This window comes from Neophocaena asiaeorientalis, unplaced genomic scaffold (genome assembly GCF_003031525.2).
Source record: "Neophocaena asiaeorientalis asiaeorientalis breed wild unplaced genomic scaffold, Neophocaena_asiaeorientalis_V1.1 scaffold256, whole genome shotgun sequence".
Classification (NCBI taxonomy): domain Eukaryota; kingdom Metazoa; phylum Chordata; class Mammalia; order Artiodactyla; family Phocoenidae; genus Neophocaena; species Neophocaena asiaeorientalis.
The window spans coordinates 7,046,935-7,063,422 of record NW_020185324.1 but is presented as its reverse complement, the minus strand read 5'-3'; the positions used below and the strand labels follow the sequence as shown (position 1 = coordinate 7,063,422).

The 16,488-nt window shown below is 41.9% G+C and overlaps 2 protein-coding genes across 3 annotated transcripts in view; both read right to left on the bottom strand.

Annotated features, from left to right (window-relative positions):
- The window catches only part of KDM4C (lysine demethylase 4C), a 400,986-nt gene that overhangs the window by 96,285 nt on the left and 288,213 nt on the right, over positions 1-16,488 (bottom strand). The window lies entirely within an intron of this gene.
- Positions 6,443-9,248, bottom strand: LOC112392502 (protein SET-like). The gene is given in 3 exon segments (XM_024734246.1): positions 6,443-7,458; positions 7,715-7,935; positions 9,079-9,248. Coding segments are annotated over 3 exon segments (1,302 nt in total). The 3' UTR covers positions 6,443-6,547.

Here is a 16,488-nt window from a genome sequence, read left to right as displayed (position 1 = left end):
TAGTGACTAGAACACAGTCACTAGTCCCCTCCAGCAGGAAGCCTACACAACCCACTGAACCAACTTTAGTCACTGGGGACAGATACGAAAAACAACGGGAACTATGAACCTGCAGCCTGCAAAAAGGAGACCCCAAACACAGTAAGATAAGCAAAATGAGAAGACAGAAAAACACACAGCAGATGAAGGAGCAAGGTAAAAACCCACCAGACCTAACAAATGAACAGGAAATAGGCAGTTTATCTGAAAAAGAATTCAGAATAATGATAGTAAAGATGATCCAAAATCTTGGAAACAGAATAGAGAAAATGCAAGAAACATTTAACAAGGACTTAGAAGAACTAAAAAGGAAACAAGCAACAATGAACAACACAATAAATGAAATTAAAAATACTCTAGAAGGGATCAATAGCAGAATAACTGAGGGAGAAGAATGGATAAGTGACCTGGAAGATAAAATAGTGGAAATAACTACTACAGAGCAGAATAAACAAAAAAGAATGAAAAGAACTGAAGACAGTCTCAGAGACCTCTGGGACAACATTAAATGCACCAACATTCGAATTATAGGGGTCCCAGAAGAAGAAGAGAAAAAGAAAGGGACTGAGAAAATATTTGAAGAGATTATAGTTGAAAACTTCCCTAATATGGGAAAGGAAATAGTTAATCAAGTCCAGGAAGCACAGAGAGTCCCATACAGGATAAATCCAAGGAGAAATACGCCAAGACACATATTAATCAAACTGTCAAAAAATTAAATACAAAGAAAACATATTAAAAGCAGCAAGGAAAAAACAACAAATAACACAAAAGGGATTCCCCATAAGGTTAACAGCTGATCTTTAACTGGAGGGAGACACAAGAAGGAAGAGATATGGGAACATATGTATTTGTATAACTGATTCACTTTGTTATAAAGCAGAAACTAACACACCATTGTAAAGCAATTATACTCCAATAAAGATGTAAAAAAAAAAAAAAAGGAAAACATCATGATTAGATTACTGGTACCCTAGGTTTCTCTTTTTTAAGGTTGTTTTACTGTTTTTACAATAATAATCAAAAAAGGTTAGAGCATAAAAACCATGGTATCTTTAGAGCTTTTTTTTTTCTTTCTTTCTTAACATTTCAAAATCAGAACTGGCAGATTTGCTTCCACAGCGAACCAAAGACACTATGCACTACCCTCAAGTTTCCCTGTTTTTGCAACTAGCCATGAACAGGTCATAAAAAAGTTTATAACGGCAACAGAGGAGTCAAGTAATTCTAACCATGCAGATTTTCTTCATGAAAATAACAATACCTTATCCACATTACCTACAATGTGCTTCTGTCATGAAAAATTGGCTAAACAACGTCAGACAGGTATTAGACTGGCCCAGCAACTGACTCTTCAGCAAAAGGGTGAGAACACTAACTTCTCTGAAAACTTCATTTAGATTAAAAGTAAACATTTTTCAGATGTGGGCCACATCTTGCTTATTCTTGCCATGGCTTTTATGGTGAGCTTTTCATTCTCCCTCTATTTCTCAAAGGAATTTTCTCAATATTTAAAAATTCCATTTCTGTGAGATCTGTTCAAACAGAACAGTGAATTACCAAAGCAGATGTGTGAAAGAACTCTAAGAGACATTTACTGCTTCTATTATGGCTCACTGGCGATCGTAAAACTAAAGTGTGATCGTCTTCTATCATTCACATTACTTTTTTAAAAGATGAGGATAATCCGGTTCATCCTGAAGTTCACACCCCTGTTCCCCTTATGTGTATGCCTGTGTGTGATGAGACAGCCCCTCAGCTGATCCATGGAACAGGAGTCCATCAAGCTTCAGGGAGTAAAAGACAAGCTGCTTTTGTCTAAGTATGTATACATATAAATTTCAGTGCTACAATTTTGAGGCCAACGTGGTACTTTTCAATGGTAAACAATAAAGAAAAAACAGTATTCTTTGGAATCCCCTTCAAATGACTGTGGTCAAATGAATTCAAAATGAGGAAACAGAAGAGTTCAAGACCTCTAGGTTTTTTTGTACTAAAGGTTAAGATTTGGGGCTCATAATGCTTGCCGGTATCTGAGCAAATTTCAGGCTAACTCACACCCATCCGGCTCCCTGACAGAGGAGAAGCACTGAGGGAGACTGCAGTTTGAGCTCCAGGTCCCCCACTAGGGAGCGGGGTACTTGGGTGAGTTCCCATGTGCACCTGAGCCTCAGTTTCTACAGCTGCGCTTCATAGGATCACCGTGGGAATTAAGGGGGTAATGGATACAAAAGTGCTCTCTAAACACAAAAGGCTTTGCAAACATGGCCATTGTTACTGTACCCTTTAAAAGATGAGAAAAAAAGGAAAAAGAAACAGTAGAATGTGATAATGTATCTGTTCCTTTCCGCTTCCCACAGCAAAAGGCACACGAGCTTTAACATAGGATACAAATGAGGCAGAAAATCAGATTGCACCAGTTATAAGGGGATTATACCACTGAGGAACAAAAAGGGTGTGATTTTTCAACAAATCTTCACAGAACAGCGTAGCCCCATTTGCTGAGCCTGTGGCTGAGCCCCGTGTCAGGACAAGCATCAACAACTCTTCTCAAACTAGTCTGTACCAAGTTCCCCTGTTCAGCCTCCCTCAGCAACATGTGATCTTTCTTCCCCCTGCTGATGTCTTCCCAGCTGTGAGCCAGTGTACTCATTCTTCAATCCTGGCTTCCCATTTCAATGGCAAGTGTGATGACCACAGCTTAATTCTTTATCACGTGTGTTTTTTTTCAGATTTACTTTTAAGAAGTGTGTGAGGGGGGAGAATCTTCTTACTAGATTCAGGGTTTTCATTTTTTGAGTATTTTCATTTTTTCTGCAATAGCCGTGTTTAGTTAACTATTTTTTAAAGCAGGGTCACTGAAATCATACATTTATCCAGTATTCATCAAAATGTAAGAAACTAAACACCTGGATTCACAGACCCTTCTTAAAGTATAGGGAGCATGTATTTCTGCTTTCTTACAGAGGGTAAACTCTTTTTTTTTTCTTTTAATGATGTTAAGCTTCTTAGGGAAAAAAAAAAACCAAACTCAACAACATCTATATTACTGGGGTGGAAAATTTATTCTATTCTATTACTAGACTTGTGTGAAGTTTGGCAAAATGTCACACGGGGTTTCCCTATTAAGTGAATTCTGACCTCCACTTTGGACTTATATAGTGTTAAAACCATTCCTATGAAAGTGACAAACTGCATGTTTCCATTGAAAACCACCCAGTAGCCCCCAGGGAAGAAAGAATAACCTGTTCAGGTTCCCTTGAAATATTCATGAACTCAGCAGAGGATCAGATTAAAAACAGAGCCCCCAAGCAGAGGAGGTTTTGGTTTTTTCCCCAAGTTTTAAGCTTTATGATGGTCTTTTCACAACTTGGCCCACCTGCTCATAAAAATGCTCCTATGCCCCGCCAGGATTATAGTTTATCTTGCAAACTTTTACCTAATGGACAAAAACAAGATGTACAGTTAATTCTTCCCCTTGCAAGTGAGGTGTAGTTATCAGCAGACATATATGAGAAATCATGACAGTGGGTTAATATTGTGGTGTGTGCCTATTTTTTTGAAAGTGACAACTGGGCACACTGGAGATATAACATAGGAAACATAAACCCTTACCACATGAGTCAAAGAAAAATATGCTTAGGAACTATCTGTCGGGGGAAAGGGGACACACCACACATCTTAAAGTCAAGTGAAAATGGTGTTATTGTTTTGACTGGTCCACTGTACTGAACCTCCTGTGGCAAGGTTGAATAGAACATCATAAAATAGCCCTTTCCAAAGCCATCCTCCATTTGACCACACCAGACATTAACACAAGGGAAGCTTAACCCTTCTGAAAACATTTTAAACCCGATCAAATTAAAAGCAGCACCAGAGAGATTATTTTTTCCTAGCAAGAACCCACAAGCAATTTACTTGACTAGAGGAAAAATGCAAAGAAATCCTTTATCACAAAATAGCTTCTTGAATCTTTCTACCAATAAACCTTCCATCCATCCATCCAAGAATGCCTATCCTCCCTGCTGATAACAAGCTGTGGAGATAAATATTTTATGTTTTTCTATAAAACCCCAAATGATGTTTTCAAATAAAATGAAACTACGACATGCCACTGTCAAAAATGGTCCTAGAAGAGGTAAATGTCATTTTAACGGCTGTGTGTTAAAATATTTAGTAGAAAGAATCTACTTGTCAAGTTCCTACAGAAAACTCCAAAGAGATTATAAGCACATCTATCAAATTTTCATCTACCTTGGGGCTGACCTACTGGGGAAACCATAGAAAGCCTGGCCTTGTGCTATGAGGGGGCTGGAGGTTTAGAGTTCTGGACAATAATGGGGTCATAATCAAGTACAAAGATGGGGCCTGATAGAGTTTCTGCAGTGATTCCCCAGTGAAGGCGTACTGGCAACAGGCAGCTGCATTCTGCTTTAAGCCACAATTTCAGCTAAGGAAGTGAACCCATGTGATGGACCATCAAACTCCCTTGTGAGAATTCTGACCTCTCACTCCAAACCTAGCAAAGAAACACCCATCAAATATTAGCAAAAGAAAGACCAAGCCAGCAAAACGTGGGAAGGATTTTTTTTTAAGCCTCATTTAAATAGCTTCCATACCCTACCCTTTGGGAATTATATTAGGTAACTTTTTTAAACAAGGAAAACTTGGTTTTAAGGAGCTTATGGGAACATTTAACTTGGAATGGAAAGGTTATTTGCTCAGTGTTAGGCTAAAAGCCAAAATCCACTTTTAGCCAGAGATGATTTTAATATTATACCTCACAAGAGTATTGTGTCATGTGAGCAGGCGGCAGAGATAAGCAATGTAGCAAAGTTATGACTTCCCCCAAAGACTCATTAAAATGTATTATTAAGTATAAAAAAATTCGGAAAATCCAAGAGGAACCCGTCTGTACTATCTCAGAAACAGTAAAAATTCTTTCCAACTTATCACTTCTTTCACTCTGCCTCCTCTACATATACCACTCAGTAAATACTGGGAAGAACTCGATCCTGATGAAAAAGAGGATGAAGATGAAAAAGAGGATGAAAAATGCCCTAAAGAGCCACTATGATGACCTGCATATGATTCTTCCTTTAAATGTGCTACAGAGGAATATATGGTGAATTCCGGTGACTATAAAAAATAATAAACCTGTGAAGAGGCCATGATATTTTTTAAATTATTCAACCCACAAAACACTTTAAAGTATGTTAAATTAGAAACATTATTTTGAAGAAAAATAGTAACTTTTCCCCACTTCAATTTTTATAATCTGAAATTTTAATAACTCCAATATTTTTCTTTTTCTTTCTGTTTTGGTTGTTAACTCATGTCAAACTGTTTTCCCTTGGGCTTCCCTGGTGGCACAGTGGTTGAGAGTCCGCCTGCCGATGGAGGGGACACGGGTTCATGCCCCGGTCTGGGAAGATCCCACATGCCGCAGAGCGGCTGGGCCCGTGAGCCATGGCCGCTGAGCCTGCACGTCCGGAGCCTGTGTTCTGCAACGAAAGAGGCCACAACAGTGGGAGGCCCGCGTACCGCAAAAACCAAAAAACAAACAAAGAAAACAAAAGCGTCATCTTAAACTGCAAGGATGTCCGTTAAACATCACAATTAAACATGCCAAAGGAGAAGCCATGTTGTCAAAATGCCCACTTAACCCACCCAAACATCTCAAACCCACCCTTTGCTGACCTTCTATAACCCCATTTTTTAAAGTTTTTTTTAAAATTAATTAATTAATTTATTTATGGCTGTGTTGGGTCTTCGTTTCTGTGCAAGGGCTTTCTCTAGTTGTGGCAAGTGGGGGCCACTCTTCATCACGGTGCGCGGGCCTCTCTTGTTGTGGAGCACAGGCTCCAGATGCGCAGGCTCAGTAATTGTGGCTCACGGGCCCAGTTTCTCTGCGGCATGTGGGATCTTCCCAGACCAGGGCTCGAACCCGTGTCCCCTGCATTGGCAGGCAGATTCTCAACCACTGCACCACCAGGGAAGCCCTAAGGTTTTTTTTCTTTTTTTAAACAAGAGAAAGTAGACAGATACATGTTGGTAAATGCTAACTGTCCATATTCACATAGAGACACAGTGTAATCTCTGAGCCCAATATACAGAGAAAGGAGGAAAAAAGCTAGAATTCTATGCACAAATACACAGGGGCCTAGTACCCTCCAGCTTCCAGCAGAGGTAAGGAAGCAGAGGTTTTTCTTTTTTCCCACAGAGTATGGTGGTGTTGATTCCATAAAGTTTTTGTTGAGACAGGAAGGGATAAAAATGAATTTGGAACAGAAAGGGGTAGAGATTCTTTTCCCACTGAATTCTGCTTAAGGTATTTCCCCCCCAAATAAGTTGTGAGCCATGGTATAAAGGAGAAAAGAGACCTCAAAAACAGGGCAACTGAGCACAAGAGGAGAAGGAGGAAAAAAAGAAAAAAAAAAAGACTGCAACTTGCTCGCGGGGACTGGAGAAAATTAAAACAGGAAGGTTGGAATCCATCAGTGTTCCATTAGTCATCTTCTCCTTCATCTTCCTCTCCTCCCTCCCCCTCATCATCATCTTCATCTTCTTCACCTTCATCCACATCCCCTTCTTCATCAATATCTTCCAGTCCTTCTTCCTCTTCATCATCATCATCTTCTTCTCCTTCCCCTTCCTCATCATCCATGTCCGGAACCAAGTAGTACTGTAATGCATTTGGCCAAATATCATCTTCGATGACCTCTCCTAACTCATCTGCACCTGCATCAGAATGATCAGTAAACCAGGTGAAGAAGCTTTCTGGGTCCTCATGCTGTCTCTTCCTGCTGGCTTTATTCTGCGTTTGACTTGAACGTTTTGTCAAATCCTTTCCGGATTTTCATTTGATTTCAGTGGACTTTGAAGATGGATCACCACTCTCGTTCAGATGAAATTCTTTGGAGAGAACTTTATTTTCGAAGTAAGGGTTTTCATCAAAATAAAAATCTATCCTGTAACCTGATTTAATATCTTCAAATTCTGTCACTTCGACTCTTGTCAAATAATGCAGCGCCTCTTCGTCCTCCTCCCCAAGCAGTGCAGACACTTGTGGATGGTTAGCAAATGTTGCTCCCCCAAAATTTGGGATTTGGGTGATCAATTCCGATCTCTTCTGAAAAAATGGTTGGCGGAGTTTGTTATATTTCTGTTCTACTTTCAGAATCTCCTCACTGGCTTGTTCGTTAAGTCTGTCTATTTCATTTTGTACTTCATCAACATGTTCAACTGCTTCCTGCTGTTCTTTCTGGAGGGGAGGCGGCGGCGGCGGGCGCGCAGGCGGCTCTGCTCCCTCACTCAGGCTCTGCGCTCCAGCTCGCGGCTGATCTCCCCAGCCGCTTCCTCCTCCCACTTCCTCCTCACGGCGAGGGCGGGCGGCCGACAAAGATTTTTCTAAAGTAGCTTGTATAAATACAGATAATGTCACACACTGCTAGTGATATAGTTCCAGTGTCATTTTAATTATATTTTTCCTTAAAAAATAATTCACATTAATAAGCGGATAGGATTGGAGGAGCTCTGTTGCAGCAATGTTTCTCAGTTCTTTTGAACTTTCTCAACTACCATCCATCGCTACCTATCAGCTGACTTCCTTTGGGTAGTCCTTCAATTTTGCCAAAAGGAATGAAAAGGAGCCACCTGAGTTGCAAATAAGTACTTGCTACCCAGTCATTACATTCATTCCCTTTTTCAACTTTACTAAGACCAGCGTTTTGCATCATTCCTCTGTTTAACGTGCCAGAGGTCTTCCGACACAAGCAGGGCACCACAGTAAGATCAGAGACAGACACGAGCCAAGTAGGAGATGGGCTGTGAGGGGGAGGAGGACAGGAGACTCTGTAGACCTGTAGACAGCTGGTGTGTTCTTGAGCAGATCGACTTCAGGGAAAAGTGTGGATTATCCTTGTACATGCTCTTCGGAAGGATATGCGGGAACGTGGGCATCAGTTCAAAAGTGCCTGCCAGTTGATCCTGTAGTTCATGATCCCAGGGGTCTTCTGGTAGCAGCTACAGTTATCAAAAGTGAAGAGCACTCTGACAGCACCTCGGTCAGGAGCAAGGGCTGAAGAGGGCAGTGCCCAGTGCAACATTTACTTCCCAAGGGCAGAGTGACAGCTGGCTCAGGGAGGGACTGGAGCTGAGAAGCAGGGTGGGCATCCTTCTCAGAGCAGCCTATTCCAAAGTGTATTCTCCCAACTTTCCCATCTCCCCCAGCCTCACTTTTCTATAAAGTTTCCACTGAGACACACAGCACAGACTGTGGCTAAAATTGTTCCCATCTGTGACAGAGGCATATTTACTCAACAGAATAATAACTATTCTGATGCTGGTATTGCAGCAATCAATGTAGGTCAGAGGACACACAACGAAAAATCTTGTGTGGCCTAACTCAGAAATTCACAATTAGGCCAGTGGAGTTTTAAGATACAGAAATATCTACCAATTTTAAAAACTTTTCTGCTTGCTCTTGGGTTCAAATGTACTAAATGTGAATAACTTTTTTAAATGAAAAGTAATAAAAGAAAGAAAAAGAGGAAAAAACGAAGTTCCTCCACTGCATGCTCCATTCACTTTAGGAGGGGTTAATGTGTAAGCCCAGCGGGGAGCACCATTTTCTATAAATGCTAAAATTATCTCACCATGCAGTCTGAGAAGAAAAACGCAACAGAAAAAAAATGTTTAAGCCCACACTCCTACGAGCAGAGGAGGAAGCGGGAGCATAAGCGTGACTCCTGCCTTTCTGCCTCTAGCAGGAGCTCTCACGGCAATGCCACCCAAGGACCCAAAGCTGCTGCAGGGTCAGCCGTCAGGACTCTGCATTTTACAACGTAAAAGTCAGGTTAAGTATCAGACCAGAAAGAGCCTACCCTCCCCCCTTACTGGTTGTTCCCCATAGTTCATCCTACACAACTAGACTTGATTAGAAACAACTTTCAGCACAGCCTCACTGGCTCTTTTGGAACCAGGAAAAGGTGAGAAAAATCCCAGAATAAGAATTTTAGAACTGAAAGGATCGTTTACCTTAGAAATAAGGAAACTGAGGCCTGAAGCAGATGAGCTTGCCCACAATCACACACCCAGGGCTGAGACGCCCCCAAAGGCATCCCTCTCTCCTCTGCCATGCGGCTCAGAGCTCTGTCCTCCGCTGCTCCTGCCCCACTGGTTCCTTTCTCTTCTCTGACGCACCTCATTTCTTCCAGCCTCAAGGACCTTGAATATACCACTCCCTTAACTTGCATAACTTCCCCCAACCATCCCTACCTTCATCTTGGCTGTACCTCTCTCACGTTTTAGTTCTTAAATGTCATTCCTTCAGGGTCATCCACTCTTGACGCTCCAAATTAGGTTAGTCTCCCTGATGGACATTGTCATGGGACAATTCCTTTTCATAAATAGTCATTTTTAAATATATCTCTCTTCCTAGACCTAAGAACTCCAAGAACATTGGAACCAATATGTTCTGGTTCATTCTTATAAGCCCTTACATATAAGCCCTTATAAGTAACGGCTCAGGACCCGGAAGAAGGTAAACACTCATTAGATATTTATAAATAAATTTAATAAATATTTACTACATGTTGGATACTGCTTTGAGGGTAATACTGCTTTAAGTAAATAATTATTTACTTAATTTATTCCTCTAAACTCCATGAGATAGGCAATCGTAATATTTCCATTTTATAGATGTAGAAACTGAGGCACAGAGCAGTTCAGGAACTTCACCAAGATCACACAGCTCATAAGTGGAAGAGTCGTGACCCTGGGTAACATTTATGGTAGCTGCTTCATAAAGGGTCAATGGAGACCTGCATGAACACTTAGTACTTGGAAAGATTTTTAAAGAACAAGCTATGAGCATAGTGGGCCGCCCTGATATTGGACACTAGATGAGCATTTTCCAAAAGAATATGTTAACAGACTTTACATTAGTCATCTTTCATGCTCCAGCAGCAACAATCTCCAAAGCCTCATGAAATGTTTGTTTCTTGCTCATGTTGAATGCTGGCTGTGACTCTGCTGCAGGTCTTTAATCTGGGCCCCGGGCTGGGGGAGCGCCCCTATCTGAACCACGCCGTTTTCACAGATGGGAACGGAGAGATGGTGGCACCACGCAGAGGCTCCTAGAGCTTCAGCCAGCAGCAGCACAGGTCATTACCACTTACATTAAATTAAAAGCCCTAGGCTCCTTATTTTCTTCCCCTAAGTTCCCCAGGGCATTAGAAGCAACCAACCACCTCCATTCAACTCTTTATCTTCACTAAAATGTTCTATGGCAGTACATACTTGGTCTCTCAGAGTCTTGTCTCCTCTAGGCACTTGATGGCAGGGATCTAAGGGTGATAATCTGAGTAGCTCTCTGCCCCTGCACACCATGCGCTACCAGCTGAATTCTTCCTACAATTCTTCGTAGCTTTTTAGTCTTCTCTTCATATAATGGTTTTACTCTTTCAATCTTCTCCTAAACAAAAAACCTCTTAAGGATCTGGACCCAAATTCTCATAGAGGTACGGTGGAGAGACCTCCCTATCTTTCTTTTGAGAGAAGGGATGATGTAGAAGGAACACAAACTGTCCCACAGTTTTACTGTTTGAATGCTACCGCCCTGTCTCACAAAGAACATTAACTTCCATTTGCCTCAGGCACTTTACATGCAGTAACTCATGATTCGTTATGTCTCTGGATGTTAGGTATCTCATTTTACAGGTAGCAAATATTAGACACCTGGAGATTAAATTCCCTGCCTAAGGTTTCGTAGCCAACAGCAGAACCAGGACAAGATCCCTCCTGATGTTCTGTCCTTTGCATAGAAAGGCTCATCTAGGCTTTCTGATGATCTTGAGCTAAAGTTAAGACAGAGCCAGAGTAAACATCAACTCCTCTCTCCCCTGACATACGCAAATGCATACATCCACACATACTAAATATATATATATTTTATTTTATTTTATTTTATTTTATTTTATTTGCGGTACGTGGGCCTCTCACTGTTGTGGCCTCTCCCGTTGCGGAGCACAGGCTCCGGACGTGCAGGCTCAGCGGCCATGGCTCACAGGCCCAGCCGCTCCGCAGCATGTGGGATCTTCCCGGACCGGGTCATGAACCCGTGTCCCCTGCATCGGCAGGCAGACTCTCAACCACTGCGCCACCAGGGAAGCCCACTAAATATATTTTATATGTGTGTGTTTTACATAAAATACACACATACAAACATATGTACAAAATACCAACTCGGAACGGGGGGAAACGTTCCTGAACTGTCGAGTACGTACTGACTGCTGAACTGAGAGAACTCTACTTATTTGATAAATTATTAAATACTGTGCAGCACTTCTTCAGGAAAACAGACAACAGGGAACTTTAGTCAGGTCTCATCCCTGCTTGAGATGGAACCCTAACAATGGCTAGGAATATAAATATTAAATAAGGAAGGAACACTTAATGGTTGGTGCTCTATTTTATCATTTCTCCTAACTCTGACACTTTCCTTGTATTGCACACAACATGATCACTCATTCTGTTGAATAGAATGAATGTTCCTATTGTCAGCTCTCTGTTTTGCTACTGCAAATCCTTTGCAAAATTGCCCGTTTCATTTTTTATCCCCTGTAGATCTTCCTGCCCTCAAGGAAGCAGCTTTAAAGCAGTGTGAGTTCCAGAGCCAAGCGTGACAACCCAGCAGTCTCAAGATGAAGTGTCAAGTCAGCCGACAAGGGTGCCTGCGGTAGCGGGGCCGACTTTTTCAGGAAAAGGACTGCCCAAAGCCCTATGGAGGCCCACTGGGTCCCACAGGCAGGAAGCAGTCAGAGCTCTGTCTCTGCGAATGGCTACACAACAAGTACTATCCTTTCCATCATCACCCTCAGAGAGGACTCAAGTGCAAGGCTCTGGAAGACTCAGTGAGGGTGTGCGGAGTCGCTCTAAATGGGATGCCTCTAGTGTCTATCTTGATCACGGTGTCAGTGACAATGCCTGACTGGGTTCTCCTCCTGACTCCTCCTGAATCTCACCTGCTAGGGAGGCTGAAATGAAACTCAGGTGAGCACACACCAGTCCTAATGGAATGTTGGTCTGAGTCCCTCCCTTTGTGCCATTTTAGTGGGCAAGGTTGGAGGGAAACCTTATAACTGGTCCATTCATTCATCGTTTAAACGTTTTCTGGGTATAGACTCTGGCCCCACATGAGGCTCTGATGATACAAAGCTGAAGATCACAGTGGTGTCTGCCCTGGAGGAATCACAGTGTCTCCAGAAGGAGGTCTCAGGAGTGTAACTGTGATGACTCCATCCCCAGAGCCACCTTGATGCCATTCACAGGGCAGTAGGCCAGGCCAAGTGGAAGGTACCCAACGTTTAAGCATCGTCCCCCAAATACCTCCCACAAAGCCCCTGTAGCCAGCAATTAGCTCTCTGGGTTCCTGCTCTCATGCAGTTTCTAAAGAAGTGCGAGAAACAGGGGATGTTCACCCCGTTCCCTTGAGTCTCTGAGGTAACACATGCCATTCCTTACTAGCCCCTGGCCTACCTTCCACTGTTTGCCCCTCTGAACTCCTCTCCAGGGTTTTAGACACTTGTTTTGCAGATGCTGGAAACACAGAGGATACCTTCCATCAACTCAAAGAGGTCTGTCTTCATACTTCCTCATGCAGAGCAGTTATTCTACTTCCCAGATTTCCCCCTAACCCCTTCAGGCTGTGGACCCATGGGGTGTTCAGTGTTTTTCAACAGCAATGCCAGGTGTGACTCTGGCATTTATGACTGCCAGCATTTTCAGAGTGGATGGATGCCAGAGACACACTCCTGGAGCACTTTTAGTCAACGGGGTAGTGCCTCCTGTGAGATGTGATGAGTGCCTCTGATCCTTTACAGCTGATCCACTAGGAGGACAAATGCTCAGGCTGCACTCTGCTGTTCCTTGCTTGCAGTGAGTTTGACGTGCTGTATGGGGCACAAGTAGGAATGTTTCCCTGAAGTTATTTAAAACCCTACAGGTGCCAAGCTTGCCAAATCATAAATTTAGGAAATTGCATTCTGTTAGACTAAGTCCTTCCCTTAGCACTTTAGTCACCTAGTTATTCTTCAATTTCTTTCCTACAAACACTTGGCCCAGGTCCCGAGGTTCATCCCATACCTATGTGTCTCCTCAGTACATAAAAGAGATTAAGGAAAGGAGAGGGAACAATAAAATTTCAGGTTTACTGGCACAGTAAGTGAAGTAATCCCCCTATGCATACACTTTTCTTACAGGAAGCTCACTTACTCAACCTTTCCATTCACCTGCCCGATGAGATCTATACAAATATTTTAAGAGGGTAATTTGGAAGACTTGCAAGAGTACAAGTTGTTCAAGCTGCAGCATTAGTCTCTGTTGTTGGCTTTAGGTTTAGCTCATTTACACAAGTGAATAACTAACTGTCTGCTACTTAATCAGATCGATCAAGACTCATTTAAACTACTTGCTAACAGTCCTCTTCTATACACCAGCAGTCTTCAATTGTTTTTGCTTACAATTCCCCCAAAAGAGTTTTGGAAAACTGTACCTTTCCTTGCATATGTTGAAGTTAACCCTTATAAATTTTATTTTTTAATTTTAAGACTGGAAAAAAAAAAGTAAAGGATACCCTTTTCCAGCATAGAATTCCAGGATATAATTATATGCATGCTTTAAGTATATTTGTCAAACTTTGGGACTGCAAATTAAGCCAAATTTATGTGAAATGTCAGCCATATATATAACCTGACAGACAAAGGTGGTCCTCATTATCAAACCAATCTGCCAAGACAGATTTAGTTTCTATCAGAAAAAGACTGAATTCATTTTTTAAAATAAAATAAACGTATTAATATGCATCCCCATATCAAGCACCTCATTTCTGAATTCTAACTCTAAGAGGTAATCTTAAGTGTATTAGGGTAAAATATAGGTCCAACGATATAATGACTTAAACGTAACAGGCATTTGTTTCTGGCTCACATAACAGTATTGGGCTGGAAAACAATTCAGTGGGCTAACATTCCTCCACAGTCATTTAGGGACAAAAGCGCTGCCAATCTCAACGTTTGGGTTCCGGGGTCTCTCTCTCGGTCAACTCCTTTCCAGAAAACAGTGAGGAGGAGGACAGATGGGGGTATTTAGAAGCCAAGCCTGGGAGTCACCCATTATTTTCGTCCCATACCTTTGGCTGAGCTCCTTCCTGCAAGGGAGGCTGTGACGTGGACTAGCTGTGGCCCAAGGAAGAGAAGACCATGGATTTCAGTGAGCAGCTAGTAGATAACGTCACAACCTTTGCAATAAATTTATGGCCTAAGCGAAATAAGGTACTATTCTCTTCAGTATTTATTACCTAATCTGTCTTTGCTTTGGTCTCTGAACACTTGCCCTCAGAATCTGCCCCTTTGTTTACCTATCTGAGAGTAATTCATTTATTCTGTAAAGCAAAAGGGGTGGTGAGAAAGGAGAACCAGAAGCTCCTTCCAAGGTTCTCTCTCCTTCACACCAATATGAGGAAACAGCATGTACAAAAGTCCAGGATCTGGAAGTTCATCCTCAAAGAACTATCACTGCATTGTGCCTCTGAGACAGTGCTCACATAACCCTAGGGTACATGGACCCCAGTCTGAGAATCACTGATGTATAAAGTATTAGAAAACAGAGAGGATCACAGAATTCTAAAGTGCAAAGTACTCGCGCATTTTACAGAGGTGAAAAGTGAGCTAGAGGGAAGATGTCCAAAGTCACTCTTAAAGAGGTTAATGCACATATTCTTTGCTCCAGCAAACTTATTTTTGCCTTTGGTATAAATGGATATTCTAGCTTTCTACTGCATGTTGTGTAGAAAGGAACTAACATAACAGGCCTGTGACTGCTATCCTTTGAGAGTCCTGCTGACAAGGTTGGCCCCTGGCAGGTGTCTGGGAACTTGAATTTCGGGAGAATTCCCTCCATCTCCTGAAAAGAATGGCTCACGGTGCCTAGACTGCACAGTACAAACAATATGGTTTATGCTGAACAATTGCTTCCCTTCTGGGATTCTGGAATTGTGATACGTGCTAGGCAGAGGGGTGCCTATGTGATCAGTTTCGAGTAAAAACTCTGGGCACCGACTCTCTAATGAGCCTCTCTGGTTGGCAACATTCTACACGTATTGTCATAACTCATTCCAGGGGGAATTAAGGAGCACTGTGGGCCTCCCTGGGTGAGAACTCTGGAAGCTTGCAGCTGGTTTCCTCCAGTCTCCACCCCATGTGCCTTTTTTTCCCTTTGCTGAGCTTACTTGGTGTAATCACAGCTGTGAGAACAACTCTATGGTGAGTGCTGTGAGTTTTCCTCGTGAATCACCGAAGCTGGGAGTGGTCTGGGGACCACCAACACACACAGAAAGTAGGTTTGACAGACAAGAATACATTGATCTCAGGATACTAAGAACACAGTAAGTAATGAAAGAAATTTCATTGCATTTTAAATGTATTTTTTGCATATGGAACCTCTAGAAAAGGGTGAAGGCAATTTATATTTGACTTACTTAAGCTACATACTTTTAAAATGACAGATGAAAATAATTTAAAACACAGATATTGGTCTTAGTTAGCAAGCAAAACAAGGATTCCCTGAAAATTGCTACCAAAGACATCAGAAGAGAACCTTCCATATTGAACCATTAAGGAGAAAATGAATATGGAATTCTGAACATTACTAAGAAAAAAATGTGTCCAGAATTGAAAGAAAGAGAGAGAGAGAGAGAGAGAGAGAGAGAGAGAGAGAGAGAGTGAGAGAGAGAGAGGGAGGGAGGGAGGGAGGAAGGGAAGATGACTCAGGGTGTCTGTGTTGAAGACAAAGGGAGGAAACCAATGAACACTCTCTGCCGTAAGCTGGTCCCATATCCCTCCTACGGGGGCCACTAGACAAAAAGCCATATAAAAGACTAAGGTGTTCAAATAACATTTTCCCTAATTTTATATTGTACTTTTTTTCCTTTGATTTTTTACAAGCAATACAAAGCTTCTTGCAGAGAAGCTCCAAAGTACACAACAGTATGTATAAAATTATTTTTAATCACCCAATATCCTGCCATCCACAGGCAACCACAATATGGCATTCAAGTCATTTCCCTGTTCATTAAAAAAAAAATAATTGGGAAACATTCTGTATGCATAATTTCTCTTAAATTTCCTCCTCATCAAAGCATGGTTATGAAAAAATTATTAGTGATATGGATTAAACAGGCCCGTTGAAGAACTTTTTTCTTCCTTTAACTGTACTAAACATACTCAGATGTCCCTGAGCCCAAGTATCTACTTGGAACCTGAGAAACCCAAGGTGAGAACGTGCCTACGTGCTGCCATGGCTCAGGATGACATTTGACCAAGATACAGAAATGAACACTGAGAACAGATGCTTTTCTCCCTAGAGTGACTAGTCTGGCTGAACATGTGG